The 18474-nt window shown below is 35.4% G+C and overlaps 3 protein-coding genes across 3 annotated transcripts; 1 reads left to right on the top strand and 2 right to left on the bottom strand.

Moving 5' to 3' along the window:
* The first annotated feature begins 2002 nt into the window (after positions 1-2002).
* LOC104094068 (probable carbohydrate esterase At4g34215) lies at positions 2003-3738 on the top strand. The gene is made up of 3 exons (XM_070201660.1): positions 2003-2340; positions 2403-2571; positions 3454-3738. The coding sequence occupies exons 1-3, from the start codon at positions 2003-2005 to the stop codon at positions 3736-3738; spliced, it is 792 nt and encodes a 263-aa protein (XP_070057761.1).
* Positions 3739-5500: 1762 nt separating this feature from the next.
* LOC104094059 (protein RICE SALT SENSITIVE 3-like) lies at positions 5501-7923 on the bottom strand. The gene is made up of 7 exons (XM_033655598.2): positions 7414-7923; positions 7262-7315; positions 7061-7192; positions 6864-6972; positions 6614-6655; positions 6462-6518; positions 5501-6259 (listed from the first exon to the last, which is right to left on the bottom strand). The coding sequence occupies exons 1-7, from the start codon at positions 7560-7562 to the stop codon at positions 5747-5749; spliced, it is 1056 nt and encodes a 351-aa protein (XP_033511489.1). The 5' UTR covers positions 7563-7923; the 3' UTR covers positions 5501-5746.
* A 1916-nt stretch (positions 7924-9839) lies between these two features.
* LOC104094060 (protein RER1A-like) lies at positions 9840-13653 on the bottom strand. The gene is made up of 3 exons (XM_009599919.4): positions 13172-13653; positions 10872-11052; positions 9840-10242 (listed from the first exon to the last, which is right to left on the bottom strand). Exons 1-3 carry the CDS (start codon positions 13519-13521, stop codon positions 10189-10191), a joined length of 585 nt encoding a protein of 194 aa, XP_009598214.1. The 5' UTR covers positions 13522-13653; the 3' UTR covers positions 9840-10188.
* Positions 13654-18474: the final 4821 nt, after the last annotated feature.

The raw sequence follows: 18474 nt of genomic DNA, 5'->3' as shown, positions 1-18474 counted from the left end.
AAAATATGTTTGGACAAAAAAAGGAGAGAAGATGGTGGCCGAATTTCATCCCCTTTTTTTCCTAGAAATTTCGCCCACATTAAATTACTATTTTCGGATATTATTTGGGTAACACATTAGAAGACCGTGAAAGGTTCAGAGATCGTAATTGTGCGGATGGTAGAAATTCTATTGAGATACTGTGGAACTAAAGGCTTACGTGACTGAAAAAAATATGTTAATGCTTCGATAAGTTATTACCTTCTTTTATGAAGATAGGAATAATCCATCATAGCCTCCACGGCAAAATGAAGTTGCGGGGACGAAAACAAGCAAGGCCCTGCTAATATCATTTACATATCTAAGTAGTCGTTGACTTCCCGCCATCGATGGGTTAAGGGTGACTAATTGGTCTCTTTATGATCTTAAAGTTATAAGTGAAAAAAGTGTTTGTTTTATTGCAGATTTTGTTCCGACCATTCAATCTCAAATTACGTTTTTCGATTTGTTAACCGTTGATCTGGCTGAAATATTTACTGAGTGTTCCTAACATCTTGATCTTTGATTTAAACGGCGGAGATCGTATGTGGTGGCCTGTAGCATCCGATTTTGAGCCTCTAACAGCAGTTCCGTTTTTGTGACTTCTTATCTTTCTTCAATTGATTTGTTGTTGCTATTGTTGCTCCGTATTTGGCCCTTGTTGTGTAGCCAATTTGGAGAACTTTTGTAACTCTCTTATTGTTATGGTAAAACTTTTTGGATCTTGGTGATCCCGTAATTTTTACCTACGATTTGAAGGGTTTTCTACGTTAAAATTGGTATTCTTTATATATCTTCTTTATTTTCGGATTTGCCTCTTCCTCAACGTAACATCCGCTTCTTCTGAAAAATGGATTGCTATGTGTGCATGGACATATCGATCTGATTTCCAACAGTTCAATGTGCACCTTATATTAATTTAGAATTCACCTTTGCCAAGACAGTTTAATCAACATAAACTAATGAACTAATGCAAGCAAAAGTGATCAGTACATTCAACCTTTAATTTTTCAACTCTTAACTGCTGTAAAAAGTAACATATTTGAGAATTAAACATGTTTTTCGGCTATTGATATAGTACAGAAAATTCGTTACATTCTCTCAGCGTTGATCAGCACTATACAGATTCTATCTTGTAGCTGTTTTTCTCAAAATTTTGACTAAAATTCGTCGATGCAAAAACTTTTCACCGAAATTCAACTACAACGCAATCTTCAATAAACATGTACAGATGGACCGAGAAGTTATTCATTTGAGCTAAGGAAATTAAAGTTTATTCATTTTTGGTAATTATCGTGTGAAGTATGAACGAGCAAAGCCTATTTCTTTCTAAAATCTAATACAATACTATAAATTTCAGTTCCACAGCCTCATAAACAATTTACATTCAACGTACTAGGTCTAAAATAGGAAGAATCGCGCATTTTCTTAAAATTTCATGGTTCATGTACTCAAGCTCAGTATAGAAACAAAAATAAATGCATTTAATTTCAGGTGATAAAAAAAATTTCCCGCAATAATGCGCGCACACTGGAAAAGAAAAAGAGGGCTAGAAAAATATCCCTCTTCTTAAATGTCATTGATATTGTTACTTAGCATGAAATTCATGTTAATACATCAGGTTGTTCCAATTCATGTAAACAGAGAAAGAATGGAAATTGACAGAAATATGGAAAGTAATTCTAGAGAAAGAAAAGAGTCATTGTTTATTCATTGTAACCAATGACATACGAGCCCAACATAATCATTTCTATTTAGTATTTTGCTAGTACTTACTTTTTCTTTGATTATGGATATTTGGAATATCTAAAGATTCTTGATTTTTGTACCACAAGAAGTGAAGAAGTAACAGCTCTGGGACAACAGGAGAAACTAAGTGGGGGAATTAATTAAGATGCTGTTCAAGTGCAACAAGTTACAAAATGCAACCGAAGAAATGTTGTTAATCTTGATGTTTATTTTGGTTCTGATTTACTTACGTAGGATGAGTAGTAAAGACAAGGATCATCGTCTAATTACGAGTAGGAACACTGACAGATTAAACAAACAAATATTTATATTAGCAGGTCAAAGCAATATGGCAGGTCAAGGTGGAGTAAGCTACGGTTATTGGGATGGTATTGTACCTATTGAATCCCAACCAAATCCAGATAATATTCTTCGATTTAGAGTGAATACAAAGTGGGAAATAGCACATGAACCCCTTAATTATGGAGTTGATTGTCTTTCTAATTGTGGAGTTGGTCCTGGTATGGCTTTTGCTAATGCAATTCTAAAAAAAGTTCCAAATTTTGGAGCTATTGGTTTAGTGCCATGTTCTAGGTCTGGGACTGGAATTCATGCTTGGGTTCCTGGAAATTTGCCCTATGAACAATTGATAACAGGGTTAAGATTTCTCTTAGAGATGGAGGAACACTTAGAGCACTTCTGTGGTATCATGGTGAGAGTGATTCAAAGGACAAATACACTGCTAAATATTACAAATCCAAATTTGAGAAGTTTGTTCAAGACCTACGTACTGAATTGAATTCTCCTCTACTTCCTGTTGTTGTGGTAATCAACTATATACTTTTTCGTCTTCTTGAGCCGAGGGTCTATCGGAAATAGTCTCCCTACCCCGAGGGGTAGGGGTAAGGCTGGCGTACACACTACCCTTCTCAAACTCCACTAGTGAGATTTCACTGGGTTGTTGTTGTTGTTGTTGGGGTGGTGGTAATTAACTATATATAAAATCCTTAATTGCTTTCACTCTTTTATTGTTTGATTTACAGTTTCATGTTTTTGTTGTGTTCTCTTTCAAGTGATTTTTGCATAAGATAATAAACCTTAATCAAAATGGATTTAAGTTATATATACTAGTAGTGTAAAATTGATTACGTTACTAATATAATTTAGTTGGATATAACATGTTCTTACTCTATTTTTCCAACTACCACATATATGAAGAGTTACCTATTGTTGTTAGTCAATTTCACCTGATGCTGTTAAAAACATATACATTGTCAATGTGAGGAACTTTAACTCAATCAAAACAATTTCAATTTGTCTCTTTCGCTTCGGTTTATCTAGTGTTGTGTTGTAGGTACTGCTTGCTGTTATTGCTTCTTTCTCATCTTTTTTGTACCGAGGGTCTATCGGCAATAACCTTTCTACCCTCACAAAGATAGGGGTAAGGTCTAAGTATACTCTACCCTCCCCAGACCCCACTTCTGAGATTATATTGTCGTAAAACAACTGCAATTTCTTTTTTTATTTAAATTTTATATACAATAACAAGGTGAATAATTTTTACACTATCATTGTATTTCGACCGGTTATATTAGGTTGTTTACAACATTTCTTTAATACAAATTATGATTAGTATACAATTTCTAGTTATACATTATCAACATACAGAAGTTAAAGTCTCTCTTTTTCTATTTTATTTTTTTGCAGGTTGTTCTACACCATCCTAAACAACCGTTTGTAGGAGAATTTGTAGATGTAGTGAGAGAAGCACAATTTGATATTGATCTCCCAAATGTAATAAAGGTTGACGCTAAGGGTCTACCACTGAATTCGGATGGCATTCATCTCACAACCCAAGGCCAAGTCAAACTTGGTAATATGATGGCTGAGGCATTTCTCAGAGCCAAATTTGCATCTGCTAAAAATAATTCTAACAAAGATTTATCATATGATGTACTAGTCTATCGACTTACTTCTTCCTTCAACCCTTAAGTTGGTTTTTGTTATTCAAAAGAAATTCTTTTTAAACTAGTCCGATGATTAAATTGTTCATTTTGGTACTACATAAATCATCTTGCTTTTCGCTACTTGTATTTATTCGCAATTGAAAAGTTACATACGAACATAGAAAATCTAGTATGCAGAACACAACAATCATTATAAATTCACAAAATTAGATATATTGTATTTTATTTTTTTCCATCACTTTCATATCAGATCGCACCATTCAACTTTCACCGGTGATGACGATTGCTTCTTGAAAAATAATATACTTAATTGAATCTTTATATTATAGTCATAAGATCGGATTATTTCTTATTTGAAAATACTTATATTCATTTTGAACCGAAATTACCAAAGTTGAGTAACGTTTCCGTAATATAGGGACCATTTGATGTAGTATAACAGGTATCACTAAGTCACTACTCACATTTTCTTGGAAAACTTAGAGCATCTTGTCCCCAAATATCGAAAAGAAAAAATATCAGAGTTTCAAGATTAGGAACCATCCATTCTGTCGGATGAGATATCCACTGTCTTTGTGTTACAGCTTGGATCCTCAAACTTACTTTGTTTTGTCGGCCAACTTTTCATTCTTTCGCTTTCCAATATTAGCACTCATAGTCCATAATTACTTCCTAAATGTAGAATCTTGAACCTTGCCTTTACTAATTGTGCTGCTCTGCCTTTTGCTGTTTTAGTTAGAGGTTGGAGACAAATAAAAAAAGCCGCATTTATATAGGGTCCGGGGAAGAGTTACACCTTTAAAGGTGTAATGTTAACAATCTATCCTAATGAAAGCATTAGTAGCTTAATTACAGGCAAATATCAACTATAAATATTACTTATTAAATAGCAACCTGCTAAAAGTAGCGCTATCACATGTTAAACTATACCAAAAGTGTAAAAATTCTTTACACTGTCATTGTATATAAAGTTTAAAATCCAAAAAAGAAAAGTTAGGTGGTGTTAAGGAATTAGTGAATACATTGGTCCAATGCTGCTCCTATTTTTCTTAATATTGGTACAACTTTGTTTGCAATTAGAAAAGTGGGAAACAAGTAGGCAAGAGATCAACATCGAGCTGATCTAACCAGTGATGTGATATGTACTAAATTCATGAATAGGACACTAGTTGCCAACTCCTTTATTAGGGAACTCTGTCAAAGGACAATAATTTCCTCCCCTACATTACTTTAGAACCTGAGAAACTGGTCCAGAATGACTCTTAGTCTTACGTAAAAAGAGTTACTGGACCATATCCATTTTTTTCCTTCTTAAAATCATCACATTCAGTGAGAATGCATTGACATTTTCCTTCTATGCTAAACTCTTGCAGTCACAGTTAGTTAGTTCCACCAATTCTGGCATAATTTTGGTTAGTTAAGAGTAAGAAAAACTTTACTTTGTGGTTTACTAGATTTTTTGCATTTTATGTTTGGGTTGATTTTCCTTGAGACGGGGTTCTACCGGAAATAACCTCTCTACCTTCAAGGTAGGGGTAAGGTCCGCGTACATACTATCCTCCCCAGACCCCACTGGTGGGATTATACTGGGTTTGTTGTTGTTTTGTTTGGGTCGATTCATTTACTCTAGTTGTTTGGCTCAATTGATATTACAATCTTCGGTTGTGTTGCTATTCTACCTCCTTTAGCTACAGGCAAAGTAGATCAAACTACCAAGTCCACAACAACTAAGATCCAAGTCTAAATCTATGGTCAACATACAAGTAAATCCTAACATTATGTACATGTTTTTCAGAAAATGTATATCCAATAAATAATATGAAGAGAACAAATTGCTAAAGATTACTATGTCATTATCATACAATCAAGTATTCAGAACTTCACCAACAAGTTAAGCTAACAACCAGCAACAGGTCCCTATTACTTAATACAATGCCTCTTATGTACTTAAGACACTATGCAGATATAATAAACTGGAGCCAACTTAACTGCAGATATAACAGGAAGCCGCAATTTCTTCTCATTCTCATTAATCACTGACTCATTGTATGGTCTAAGGAAAATTTGTCATCTTCCTCGGCTGCCTCAAACTTTAAATGATCCAATCCATCAACCTTGATGTTCTGGCTTGTATCGGTCATCCTCATAACTCCGTCATGAAAAATACTGTCATGTACTGCATTGGCATAACTAGATGGCGCTTTAGAAAGAAAAGCGCCAACGTTACTAGGCATTGAAGGCAAAAGAGAAGGAATTGACCATAAAGGTAGACTAGCCATGCCTTGTGGGCTATTATAACCTATGTTTATGGCCTTAACTGGAAACTCTTGTAATCGTTCACCCTGAAGTCTTTTCGGGCCAATTAACTGGTTTTTATCATCCATTTGATGATCCGTCGCGTTAACTAAAGTGGTATCTTTTGGCTTGTAAGTGTATGGATGTTGAATTGGCAAATATGGTCTTTGAATTGCATAAATGCCCGGTATACTTTGGAGGTAGCTGAATTTCCTCTGAATGCTTACTACTAAATTAAGATCTTCAACAACCTGTATATATAAGTGGAATCAGTTGTGAATGAAACATATGAATACCTCCAAAAAGGAAAAATAAAGAGATTATGTTGCACGGACTCTCTAAAATCGTGTCACACCCGTGTCTGATCCTCCGAAATTGCACTACCTTTGGAGGATCCGACGCGCACGCGGCGATATTTTCGAAAAGTCCGAGCAACATACTAAAGAGATAAACCTTATTAAAGGAGCCAAGCTGAATGATTCCTTCCCTAACAGATATAATCGCGATAGTCTGCCAAAAAAACAAAAACTTCCTAAATTAAGATATTTGAAATGACTGTAATGATGAAACAGTTAGTATATTTTGTCATTGACTGGATTCATTACCTGAATGCCTGAATTGAACTGAACTTCCCAGGCTCTTGGTTGCTTCCAAAAAAGCCAAATACAGAAATCAGAAAGATCGAAAAGGCAGGGGGTATGAAACATAGGCCGATGCAGCCTTTGTACAATGGGTTCAACTGAACACTATTTTTAATACGGAACATAGATAAATATGTGAAAAATACTAAAGTTGAAACAAATATTATACTTTGAATCCATAGTTTTTTTAAGTTTAAGGTCTAGTGGTGCTTACAGGTTCAATGGATAGATTCCATGAGCAAATAAAGCTTGAATCTTTTTCATTTGGGGCATCTTTAAACACCCATTTATGACTATTATCTGCTGCAACTTTGCCCACCACTCTGCAAAACAAACAAAAAGGTCTAATACTTTGCTAAGAGGACGTTTTATTCTTGTTATAAAGCGAAAAGGAGGAAAACAATATCTCACCCTTCACCAAAATTATAAACCTCATGAGCCATTTTGAAGAAAATGTCAGCACCAAATTTTATCCTTACAAATTCCCTTTTGGATCGTTCGCATTCATAAAAGTCACAGAAACCATCTTCCCAAACAAGAATCCTGAAATGAAATGCCAATAAATAGTCCACAAAAACCACAAAACAAATACTCCTAGTACTATATCATTACCAGTTTCTCTTGTTTCCTTTAGCGCGATCAATCAAGCCTCCTCCATGATCCCATCTGCAACAAAGAAAATAATAATAATATAATATATTCTTCCTAGATAAATAGCAATGTTCATTAATTAATTTCCAGGTTTTCATTATTACTGTGCTTACTTAGGTGGAGGATAATTTCTGGGGAGAATCTTCCAGAAGACAGCATAGACCCACTTATTAGAAGCATTAGAAGAAGAGTCAGAGCAAGTACAGAGACTTCTTAGTGTTTGCTGTAACAGACAGTTTAGCATGGGAAGTCCCCCTTCCATTTTTCCAAGATAATGGCAGGGTAATAAGGCAGAGAAAGAAAAGAACGTAAGCTGCAAGTGTTAGTTCAAATCACAATAAAACTGAAAAGAGAGAAAGATGAACATTATTGCCTTTAAATGATTGTGAGAGGTATGTGAAGGAAACTCATGAGACATTTCTTACCATTGTTTTCTTATATATATTTTGTGGGGGGGGGGGGGGGGGGGGGGTTAAGGGGATAGATTTTGAGATCAGTAGACTTTGACATGAATGATTTCAGTAAAAAGTAAACGAGTTTGGTACCAGAGAATAAGATAGGCTCCCGTGGATGCAAGGACTGATATTCTGTTATTTTTTGTGATCGATCTAACAGCTGAAAATGGCGTCCTTCATTTTGATTGAAGGTTAAATGAGGATGTTAAAGTTATTTTTGAGGTGCACGCGAGTTGGTCTAGACGTACAAAGAAAGATGTTAAAGTTAGATTTTCGGATAATTAAGCAACCAGTTGTGTATTAGCATGCAGAACTTGCGTGGCCCTAGCCCAGCATGTAGGGCATAGCATGCGTGTGTTATCCCTGAGGACTCTGAAGTAGAACTAAACTCTTTTTAGCAGTTAGCTCATACTTATGAATCCTTAACCAACTTTATGTTCCCTTAAAGACCACAACTTTATGTTCACTTTATTCACATTTTTCTAGTTTGTGATAGCTATATTACTTTTTCTCCTTTGCTTATATAATCAAGTCAAGAGATAAGCAAGTAATATAGAAAATGACCAAGAATTACCTAAAGTTGCCATAGCCTAAAATAACTTGACCTTAAGGACTTAGTTAACCTCCAAAAAAAAAAGAATTAAAAGTCACTGGGTTATAACTTATAACATCAAGATACTTGGTTGTCTGTGGTTGTAGTGGTCCTGTAAAGTTGATCTCCAAAGCAACTTAGCAAAACATACTCACTTACCCATATAGACTTGAAACCTTTGTCTCTACTTCTATGACCTAACATTTAAATCCCATAAGCAGTTAAGTCAAACCCTACATATTGCCATTCAAAAGAACAAGTACATTTTTTGTTCAGTGCTGTTTAAGTTGCAGAAGACTGCAGAGACAAATGAGTAAACATATGATCACAAAAGAAGTCTCTTTACTGATTAATAATCAGCAAAACCTTTGGACAAAATGGTAATCCCCAAAGAGAGGGGCAAAAGATTCCCAAGATTTGTACTTGGATAGAGTCTGGCCAATCGCACGAGACCAATAAATGGTGGTCCTCTACCAATCCTTTGAAGTGAGTGGCACTGCATCCATAATGATCTAGGTTGAAAGTGACCTCTTTTCCCTTCTAAATGCAACCATTTATTGTATGCATCTTTGTACACACTAAGCTCTCTACTCTCCATTTGCAGCGACACCACACTTCTTTAAACACCCTTTTGCAATAATGTTAAAGTACTGCCTGGCAAGACTACCACACGCATAAGTCAATTTTACACTCCAATCATACATATCAAAGTCAAATATGAGCCGGTCGGATTTGCAACTCCTGCATAACCAAACTATCTCAAGTTTCAATCAGATATTTATCTGTAGTTAAGTTGCTCAATTTGGTGTGGGGGAGTTTGAGGAACTTGAGTAAAGGTAAGTGTAACACGAATTGTTCAATAATAGAGGTGCAGTTAATCCAACAACCCCCAAGTATATAAATGGTAGGGCAACAACACAACTGAGCCCCCAATGTGACAACAGCGCATTACAGGGAAGGCAGGTCGAAAGACTAGAAAAACAACAAATTGGATAGCAAAAGGGACTATTCAGCATCTAAAAAGACACGAATTTGTGAGACTCCAAATCCCTCCCATAATACTTGCCCTGTTTTCCCTTATCTTTCAGGATAGAAGACTCAAATGATGGCCACTATTCGTGCACATAAAATTCATTCTCATCTCTACAGTAAAATCCAATAATTTTGCTGCATCATGAAGTGGTAGATTTCACTGTCATTACACCGACACAGAAAGTTACAACAGCAGGATACCTCAATGATCAGATGGATGTACACTGCGTGACAATCTTCGCATTACCTCCATCGTACAGTTACCAGCAGCTTAATAGTTATCAGGCAAATATCTCTACAAATGGTGTATCAAAACTAGAAATGGGATATGCAAGGCAGTAGATGCAAATTCCACCCTTCGAAAGAGAAGCCTTCACTGCTCTAGTGTGCATGACGATTTATTGGCAAACATAAATATGCAGCAGTAATTGATTTTTTTTTAAAAAAGTGAACATGCAGATATAGAAAGATTTGAATATTTTCTAACCAAACAATTATTACAAGAACTCCACCACAGGGATATGCAACCTCTTGGCATCTACTAAGCTAGAGTTAAATAAGAGTGGTTGTAGACTGAGCTCAGAAAATGAATAATGACATACAGGGGCTAGCTTACCTATCGATGAAAGAATAAGATACATGGCAGCTTCTTGGGGAGCTAAGTTTAGAATCTAAGAATTCATTTATATTCATATAATAAATTGCTCATACTCAGAAACCTATTCTATGAAAAATAAAGCCATCCCGGCAAATTTGTAGCCTACAACAAATTGATTCCCCATCATGAAATGTTCAATCTGCTTTGAACCTCAAGGTCTGGAAGCACCGGCCTCATCAGTTGATGGCTTCTTCTTCCCATAACGCTGTAGAAAGGAAACATTTTCCAATCATTTTCAACATATTGAAGGAAAAGTATAGAGACAATGCAGCCTGGAACATGTTAAATGGCTCGGACTCGGGTGCGTGTGTCCGATACGGGTGCAGATCTAGATGTCAGATCTATCTAAATTTTAAGATTCAAGGGTACGGATCCAGGTACAGATACGGGTACGGGGATTCGGCTAAAATTAATTTAAATATCTAAAAATAGAGTTATAAAACTAGGTCTACATTATGAGACACTATGTGGAAAACTTACAATGCATTCCGAGAAGGAGAAAATATTGATCAAGAATACAGGAAGGAGATAAAAAGGAAGGAGATAAAAAGGAAAAGGTCTGATAGAGAAATTCCTATATACAAGGTATTCCATTTTCTTCAATTTCACCCTATCTTTTGTTTTGATTTAAGAAATCATTGTATTTGTCCCGAATTTCTCCACCTATTTTGGTCAAAATACCCAAAATCGGTTGACCATATCCGGTACGTATCCCGCACCCACACCCATACCGTGTCAACACGGGGTGCGGCACCGAAAATGAAGAGTCCGGGCAACTTAGGGAACATGTAAAAAGACTACCAAAATAATTAGATATGAAATTGGGAAATGTACCTGCTTGCCAAATGTGAAGGGAACATATTTATATTTGACCATGTGCATTATCTGCCTCTTCATTGTTGAAATGAACAGCACCAACCAATAGAATAATAAAATTGGCCAAAATACAGGCACGTCAAAGGCACTGAAGAATGTCAATACAAAAGCAATGCAGACAGCTTTTGTTAGTGAGTACCTGCCAAGGAGAAGTACAAGATAAATCAAATTCATGCCAAACTACTTATTCATGAAGCTAATATTGCCAAAAGAAATTGGATGAAGCCTGCAACTAACTGAAGAAGTATAGATGAATAAATGAAGTGCTCAATGAAGTTCTATTTCACGATTAATTGATCAACAAGCGTGTGAATCCTGAATCCGTATTACAATACAAAAGCAGCTCAAGATCTTCTGCAATAAAATTCAAAGAACTATGGGGAGTATAAAGGAGAAAGGGTAGAAGAAATGGACTCTGCTCTCCTCTTGCTATGGCTAAAGCATATCACAAGCTCAAAGTCCTAAATTCATATTTATCTCAACTATTAACGCAATTAGAAAACATCCTGCATAACCTCCGAGATTAGGAATCATTACTAGGTGATAAAGAACTACTGAGGAACCAAGTAAACTTGGTGATCAGCTTCTGACTAGACGTGATAAATAATTTTGAAAAAAGCATGAGATGGATTTTCTGAAAATCTGGACAAAGTTTGGAGTAGGACATTAATCTAACTCATAGAAACCCATGACAGAATGATGTTGGCCAGGAATCATGAAATAAAGGTCAAGGATCATGATTCCTGCATTTCACCGAAAAATATCATCGAGATGGTACCATAAACATGTAAAATACCTAGAAAACCTAATAGAAGTAACGGATGGTCAGGATAAAATTTCTTGCTTATAACCAATATAATTCAAGATCAGGACATACTTCTTGAATATCTAATTCTTAACAGATTAAGATATCTTGTCTCACTAACCAAAGAGCTCCAAATAAAACCACCCAAGCTATCACATATAACCAAAGAACAATCCAATTAAATCACCTCATGCTAATAAGCATTAATCCAAGCGATAGGACTTAAATTCAACTGCAGTAGAGAGGCACATTGCACGCAAAGAAAGCTCATTCTAGCTATTCAAATTGAGAAAATAGCTTCATTTTTTGTTTGAGATAAGTGAGAAATAACATCCTGAAAATAAAGACATTGTAGGCAATACACGTTCTTTTTTTTTTTAACTATTATGTTGGGCAACGAGTACTACAGATGAAAATGAAAACAAATGTACTCCATGTGGTCAAGGACAATTGTTTGCATCTAACCAAATTGTAAGAGTGAGCCCAGTGGAAATTTACTATACATTTAGTATAAGTTAAAACCAACGTGACATTTTTTTATAACAAATTCAATAAACAGACTTAAACGAAATCCTGTGTATATTACTTAAGCTTCAAGCTTTGTGCAACCAGTACATAGTGTTTCTATCTATCAAAGTTATTTAGGCAGTACAAAATCGATAATTGTGATACTATTATCCTGCCACCTATATGAATATCAGATCCAAAAATGGGGCTAAGCAAAGCGTTCTGGGGGGCAGTAAGGAAGCATCAAATTTTCACACTTTTGAACTTGAAAAACTCTTCCAGCAACTTGTTCCAATAAGAATTTAAGAAATAACTACCAGGTTATCTATCTTAGACTCTGCACGTTACTTAATCCGTGTAGGTAGAGCAGAAATGAGAAGTTCAAAGGCACCAATGAGAAGCTGACCACTTAAATACAAAAATCCGACGGCAAAACAAGTAAAAAGATGCTAACTTGATACCCCTTTTTGTAGTGTTTGGTCTCAAAAAACTAATTCCTCCAAACACGAAGTTTTAAGCTTGGCTAAGGTCCTATTACAAAATAGTTTGAGAAAAGTAGCTTTCCTTCTTTCCACTCCTATTCTGCTATTTTTTATCAGATCCTAAATCATCACATAAAGGCCTGAACAGGTAACAAACAGATCAGCAGATCATTTCTTCAGCTGAGTATCAACTAACATAATCATAGATTGCAAAATTCTTCCTTTAAGAAAAAGTATCCAGAAATCCTAAAAATATAAATCTGACTTGTTTTTCATCTATAGGCGATATGAACAATCAGATACAATTGCTTATCAAAAAATTAACATCAGATTTAGTTTCAATTCATGCAAAGTATAAATTCAGAAACTAGATAACAATCACACTACAAAATGAGATCGCAATAGATATCCACATCAAATCTGAGAATATTCATAAAGGAGTAAAGATGATGACGTCATATCACCAGAATTTAAACTCAGGAAGGCGACGAACGAAAGGACGAAACTCATCGGAACCGCGAGTGGGAAGTGTGGGACCGCCCTCAACTTCCGGATCGACTTGAGGTGAAAGGAAAGCAATAAGGAGCTGGATTATGTAGATTCCTAAGGCATACGTAATAATGTAGAAGCCTTGAACCATGAACACGCGTATTACGTAGATCAAAGCGATCACTGCGAAGAAGATCCACCGATGCAGGACTTGAGGTGTTGATTTATCCAGCAGGTGTTGATACCGCTGTGATAGGGTTAAGGTCCATTGTGATACGGCGGAGGAAACACCGTCGCCGGCGACTTTCCCGCCACCGACGTCCATTTCCTTTTTTACTTATTTTCTTCTTCTTTATTCTGATATTTACCGCGAATGGAATTGGAGTAGATATTTATGGAAGAGAGAGAGCAATGAGGAGTTGAAAGGGTCCGAAGGGGCTTCGGACCTCCATATTGTTGGATGGGCTTTTAATATATTTGATCAGTCGATAAACAATTTGGGAAGAAAGTTAATACGCAGTCAAGCATTTTTTTCTTTTTTTTTATATTTTCTTATTCCTAGATTCTTATCACCATCGATATTGCTTTTGTTTTTAATATCTCAATGGTGGTATTGCATCTTTGACTTTTCGCTACTTTATTTCTCTCCCTATATTGTTGTGATTAACCGAAGATTTTATCAATAACAAACTCTACAGATGTTGTAAGATTGCATATTCACTACTCTCCCTAAATCCCAATTGTCGGATTACATTAGGTATTATGTACAATTATAGTTTTGAAGAATTAACCCAAATAGCCACCATCTAATGCTTAAACTAAAAATAACCGACGGATGTATAATTCATGTATTATATGATTATAACTGTATATAATCAATATTATATATATTGGCTAGAAAAAGTAAATAATTGTATATAATCAGTATATAATCTATGTATATCGGATAGAAAAAAGTAAACAGTGAATCTAGCCGGCTATTTGTGTTAAGATCCCTATAGTTTTCACTTGTTAGATCCGTTGCATTGTTGAGGGTCAAGTACTTAATTGGGCTTTATCTAAACTTAAATAGCTCTTTGCTAGGCCCATAATTTGGCTAAATCCTAAGTCGCATTTAAAGCAGTGACCTACATATCTTAACTGAATGCGACTCACACAAATTGCATGTACCAGAGTTTTTAAGCCAAAATTGTCCCTTATCTTTGGGGTTAAGTCTAACTTTGTCCTTTATCTATTGCCGCGAGCACTTATTGTCCTTTAAGTTTGCTAAACTTGAGCAGGTTTAGTCCATTTAACAAAAGATCCAAAGGGAGACCTAAAAACTAACAGTGAAATCACTGAGTCAACTGGGTAAAGAAACTTTGAGTACTCAAATTTTGCAGAATCGATGTAGTGAACCTAAAAATATTTAACGGGCAGGGTTGACCCGATTCCGGACCGGCCTAGACCGGTAGTAAATCGGATCGGCCCAGCCCGGTTCAGCGACTATTTTAAAAAAAAAAAATTATCATACTTGTTTCTACAATCTTAAAGGTGACAAATGGATTGGCCCGGACCCGTTAAGCCCGATTTTAAAAACTCGATAACCGACCAGAATTGGTGACTGGTCGGTCACTATTTTTCTCAACCGGACCGGGCTGGTTAACCGGTTCAACAGTAATTTTCATTGACCGAATTTGACCAGTCCGGTTAACCGGTAAAAAAATATATAAGTCTAACAGTACAAAGTTAGACTTATCCAAAGATGGGTATAATTTTGGCTAAAAACTCACCAACGATCCGTTAAAAGCAACACATCACTGGATTTTTTAGCGGTAAAAGGGTCAAAAATAACCTTCTACTATGAGAAAAGGTTCATTTGTAACCTCCGTTATACTTTTGGTCCACCCTTACCCCCGACGTTATAAAATTGATGCAAAAATACCCCTCCTCTGTTAAGGCCCTCCACCATGGCCACAATCATTCCACGCGGACTGATATTTTGCTAAGGTGGATGCCACGTGGCATGCCACATCACCATACCAACCCCATTTTACCCTCTCCCCCTACTTCTCCTTCCTCCACCACCATTTCCTCCCTCACCCAACCACCACTGCCACATTTTTCTTTTTCTCTTTTTGAATTCAAAAAGAAATCACAAAGACCACTACCTTATTTCCATAGTTCCATTACTGCTGCCACATCTCCTTTCTAAATTGCCGCATCTCACATTAATTTTGAACTTTTGGCGTCTATTATATTGAAGGAAAACAAAAAAAATACCAGCCACCGTTCTCTTACTCTATTAGGCGAAATCTATCAGCTATTAGCAAATTATCCATTAGAATACCACATTAAGAACCATTAAACTAGAACAATATCCGACTATTACAAAAAGTTTCATATACTAACATATAATAATTGAATTCAAATCCTTAATAGTAAAAAGTTAAAACCTTTCATATCTGACTTTAGTCACAGCCAAACCATGGATAAAAAATAAAATCATAGTACCAGTGTACCTACGACTTCGCCATAGTGAAAAATTATGAATCGCATGCATATTGAAAAATTAAATTCGTCCTAAAAAATAAGAAGAATTTCTGGCACAAATTAGTATAAGTTGACATGAAAAATCAAATGACTCTAAAAATCAGCAGAAATTAGTAATCAATAAATTTTACTTTTTATTTAAATATTTATTTTTGGGTGATGTTTGGGTGAAGGGGAAGATAGTGGTGGAAGAAGAGAACGTGGAGGGAGGGGTAAAATAGAGTTGGAACAGTGAGATGGCATGCCACATGGCGTCCACCTCAGCTAGGGGTGGCATGTGGGCCGGCTCCGGTCCTAAGTGGGCTTCGCGAGCCCGGTCCTAAGTGGTCCGGTCCTAGGCGAGCCGGTCCTAAGCGGTCCCGAACTTCGCGGGCTTCTTGTTGGAACCGGCCCGGGACCGGAACCACGAACTAACGGTCCCGGGTTAAGTGGGCCAGTCCCGGGCCCAAGCGGATCTAAGTGGGCCCAACGGATACTTCTATTTATAATTTTTTTTTAAACAAGTTAGAGAAAAAAAATAGTAATAATAATATCTAAGGCAATTTGTAAATTATATTATAGAATTGTCACATATATATATATATATATATATATATATATATATATATATATATCTTAAGATGTATATATAGTATATCTTAAGATGTATACTATCGAATATAGCTTTTATATATATATATATATATATATATATATATATATATATATATATATATATATATATATATATATTACATATAGTATAGTATAGTATATACTATATTATACTATATATACAGCTTAAGATATATAAAAAGACAAAAATATTTTAAAGAGATATTCAAAGCAATGCGTTATAATTTTATTATAGCATTAAAAAAATTATGACAATATCTTTCTTAGTCTTCCTCCCCCCTATGGAATGAGCACAACAAGGTGCTAATACCACCATTGAGAAGAAAAAAAACTAATCAAGATGTGCCAAAATACAAGTTACATATTAATTTACATGGTATCTCTTACAAATTTCATAAATTCTTCAAGTTCCGGAGGAATTTCCGTTGGTGGTGGCGGAAAAGAAGCTTGGTTATCACCGCTTTCAGGTGAAGCATCATCCTCCGCAAGTTCAGCTAGCATTTCTTCGTAAGCTTCGTCTACCTCTGGTTGTGATTCAGCAAGTCCAAAATTTTTTTTTTTCGAACGGATCTAATCTCTGAAAAGTACTGATTTTTCCAAGCTCTCCCTCATAGACGCTCTATAATCACCGAGTTGAAGTCTTGCTTGACTGAAAGCGCTCTCTGATGCCACTGTTGAAGCTTGAATAGTTAAAATGTCTCGGGCCATCCTTGAAAGAATCGGAAAGTATTTTTCTTTGTCCTTCCACCATTCCAAAATATTAAAGGAGCCGTCGAGATTCACTTCCTCAATTCCCTGTGACAAATAAACTTCAAGCTCATTTAGTTGTGAAAAATCACTAGTACTAGAACCTTGAGAACCCCTGAACCCTGCCCAAGCACTAAGTGCTCTTACTCCCGCAGTTCTTTTAGATGATTGAGAACTAGAAGAAGAAGGAGTTGGAACATTTGGTCTAGCATGATCTAATGCAACTTGATAAGCATTATAAATTATTTGAACATTTATTTTAATTGAGGCTATTGCGTCCGGAAGTTTAGACAACTCCTCATCTTCAAGTGCTAAACCATTATAAACAGTTTCATACCAAAATTGAGAACCTCCTAATTTCATAGTAGGATTTAACAATGCAGCAACTCCGTAAAATAGGGGGAATAGGAAAGAAATATTTTTTAATTTTTTTTCTCATAGAATCAATAGCAAGTTGATAAATTTTCCCATCCTCTGAAAAATGATCAAATAAATTTGCAAGTTTTGCAATATAAACTAAACAGTTAGAAATAGCAGGATAATATTGCCCAGAAAATTCATTTGTAGCAATATAAAATTTTTCTAAAAAATCTACAAGTATTTTAACATTAGCCCAATCCGCATTTGTAAGGTGCTCATCATCATCACTTACATAAGCATTAAACGTTGAGTTTATGGGGTTTCTATATTCATATGCAACAACTAAACTTTCATACATGTAATTCCATCTAGTCGGACAAGGTTTAGGAACCTTTCTTTCTCTTAGGCCAAATTCATCGCATCTTTTAAAATATTCTCTAAGTCTACTTCTACGGTTTGAATAAAAAAACCAATTAAGAGCCATTTTAACCTTTTCAATTTCAACATTTAAAATTCGCATACCATCACCCACAATTAAATGGTAAATATGACAAATACATCTAACATGAAAAATGTTACTAAATGCAGGACTTAGTGTAGTGGTAAGCAAGGCTACATCATTTGTATTACTAGTAGCATTATCCATTGAAACTGACATTATTTTATCATTAATACAAACATATCTACAAATATCTGTAATCGTGCTAGAAATAAACTGCCCTGTGTGACGTGAATTAATTATTCTATAAGCAATAATGCGCTTTTGCATTATCCAATCCTCATCAATCCAATGACTGATAACAATAAGGTAATCACAGTCATTACCACTTCTACCAATATCAATTGTAATAGCAACACGACAATTTATATGAGTAAATAAATAGCGCAAATATTGTTCATATTCATATTTATATATATAAATATCGCTCTTTACGGTTGTGCGAGGAAAACCTTTATAAGTAGGATTATAAAATTTTCTAATATAATGTACAAAGTGAGGGTTAGAAGGAAAACTATAGGGTAA

Source organism: Nicotiana tomentosiformis, chromosome 4 (assembly GCF_000390325.3).
Source record: "Nicotiana tomentosiformis chromosome 4, ASM39032v3, whole genome shotgun sequence".
Lineage (NCBI taxonomy): Eukaryota > Viridiplantae > Streptophyta > Magnoliopsida > Solanales > Solanaceae > Nicotiana > Nicotiana tomentosiformis.
This window is presented reverse-complemented; position numbering and strand designations above follow the sequence as displayed.

Excerpts from the sequence above, each read along its gene's own strand:
- LOC104094060 (XM_009599919.4), bottom strand. The coding sequence starts at position 13,521 with ATGGACGTCGGTGGCGGGAAAGTCGCCGGCGACGGTGTTTCCTCCGCC. Across the intron at positions 11,053-13,171 it reads CTTCCTGAGTTTAAATTCTG|GTACTCACTAACAAAAGCTG; the intron begins GTGATATGACGT and ends TCTCCTTGGCAG. Across the intron at positions 10,243-10,871 it reads CCTTCACATTTGGCAAGCAG|CGTTATGGGAAGAAGAAGCC; the intron begins GTACATTTCCCA and ends TCCTTTCTACAG.
- LOC104094068 (XM_070201660.1), top strand. The coding sequence starts at position 2,003 with ATGAGTAGTAAAGACAAGGATCATCGTCTAATTACGAGTAGGAACACT. Across the intron at positions 2,341-2,402 it reads GGTTTAGTGCCATGTTCTAG|GGTTAAGATTTCTCTTAGAG; the intron begins GTCTGGGACTGG and ends AATTGATAACAG. Across the intron at positions 2,572-3,453 it reads CTCTACTTCCTGTTGTTGTG|GTTGTTCTACACCATCCTAA; the intron begins GTAATCAACTAT and ends ATTTTTTTGCAG.
- LOC104094059 (XM_033655598.2), bottom strand. The coding sequence starts at position 7,562 with ATGGAAGGGGGACTTCCCATGCTAAACTGTCTGTTACAGCAAACACTA. Across the intron at positions 7,193-7,261 it reads AAAGGAAACAAGAGAAACTG|GATTCTTGTTTGGGAAGATG; the intron begins GTAATGATATAG and ends ATTTCATTTCAG. Across the intron at positions 6,973-7,060 it reads GTTTATAATTTTGGTGAAGG|AGTGGTGGGCAAAGTTGCAG; the intron begins GTGAGATATTGT and ends TTTGTTTTGCAG.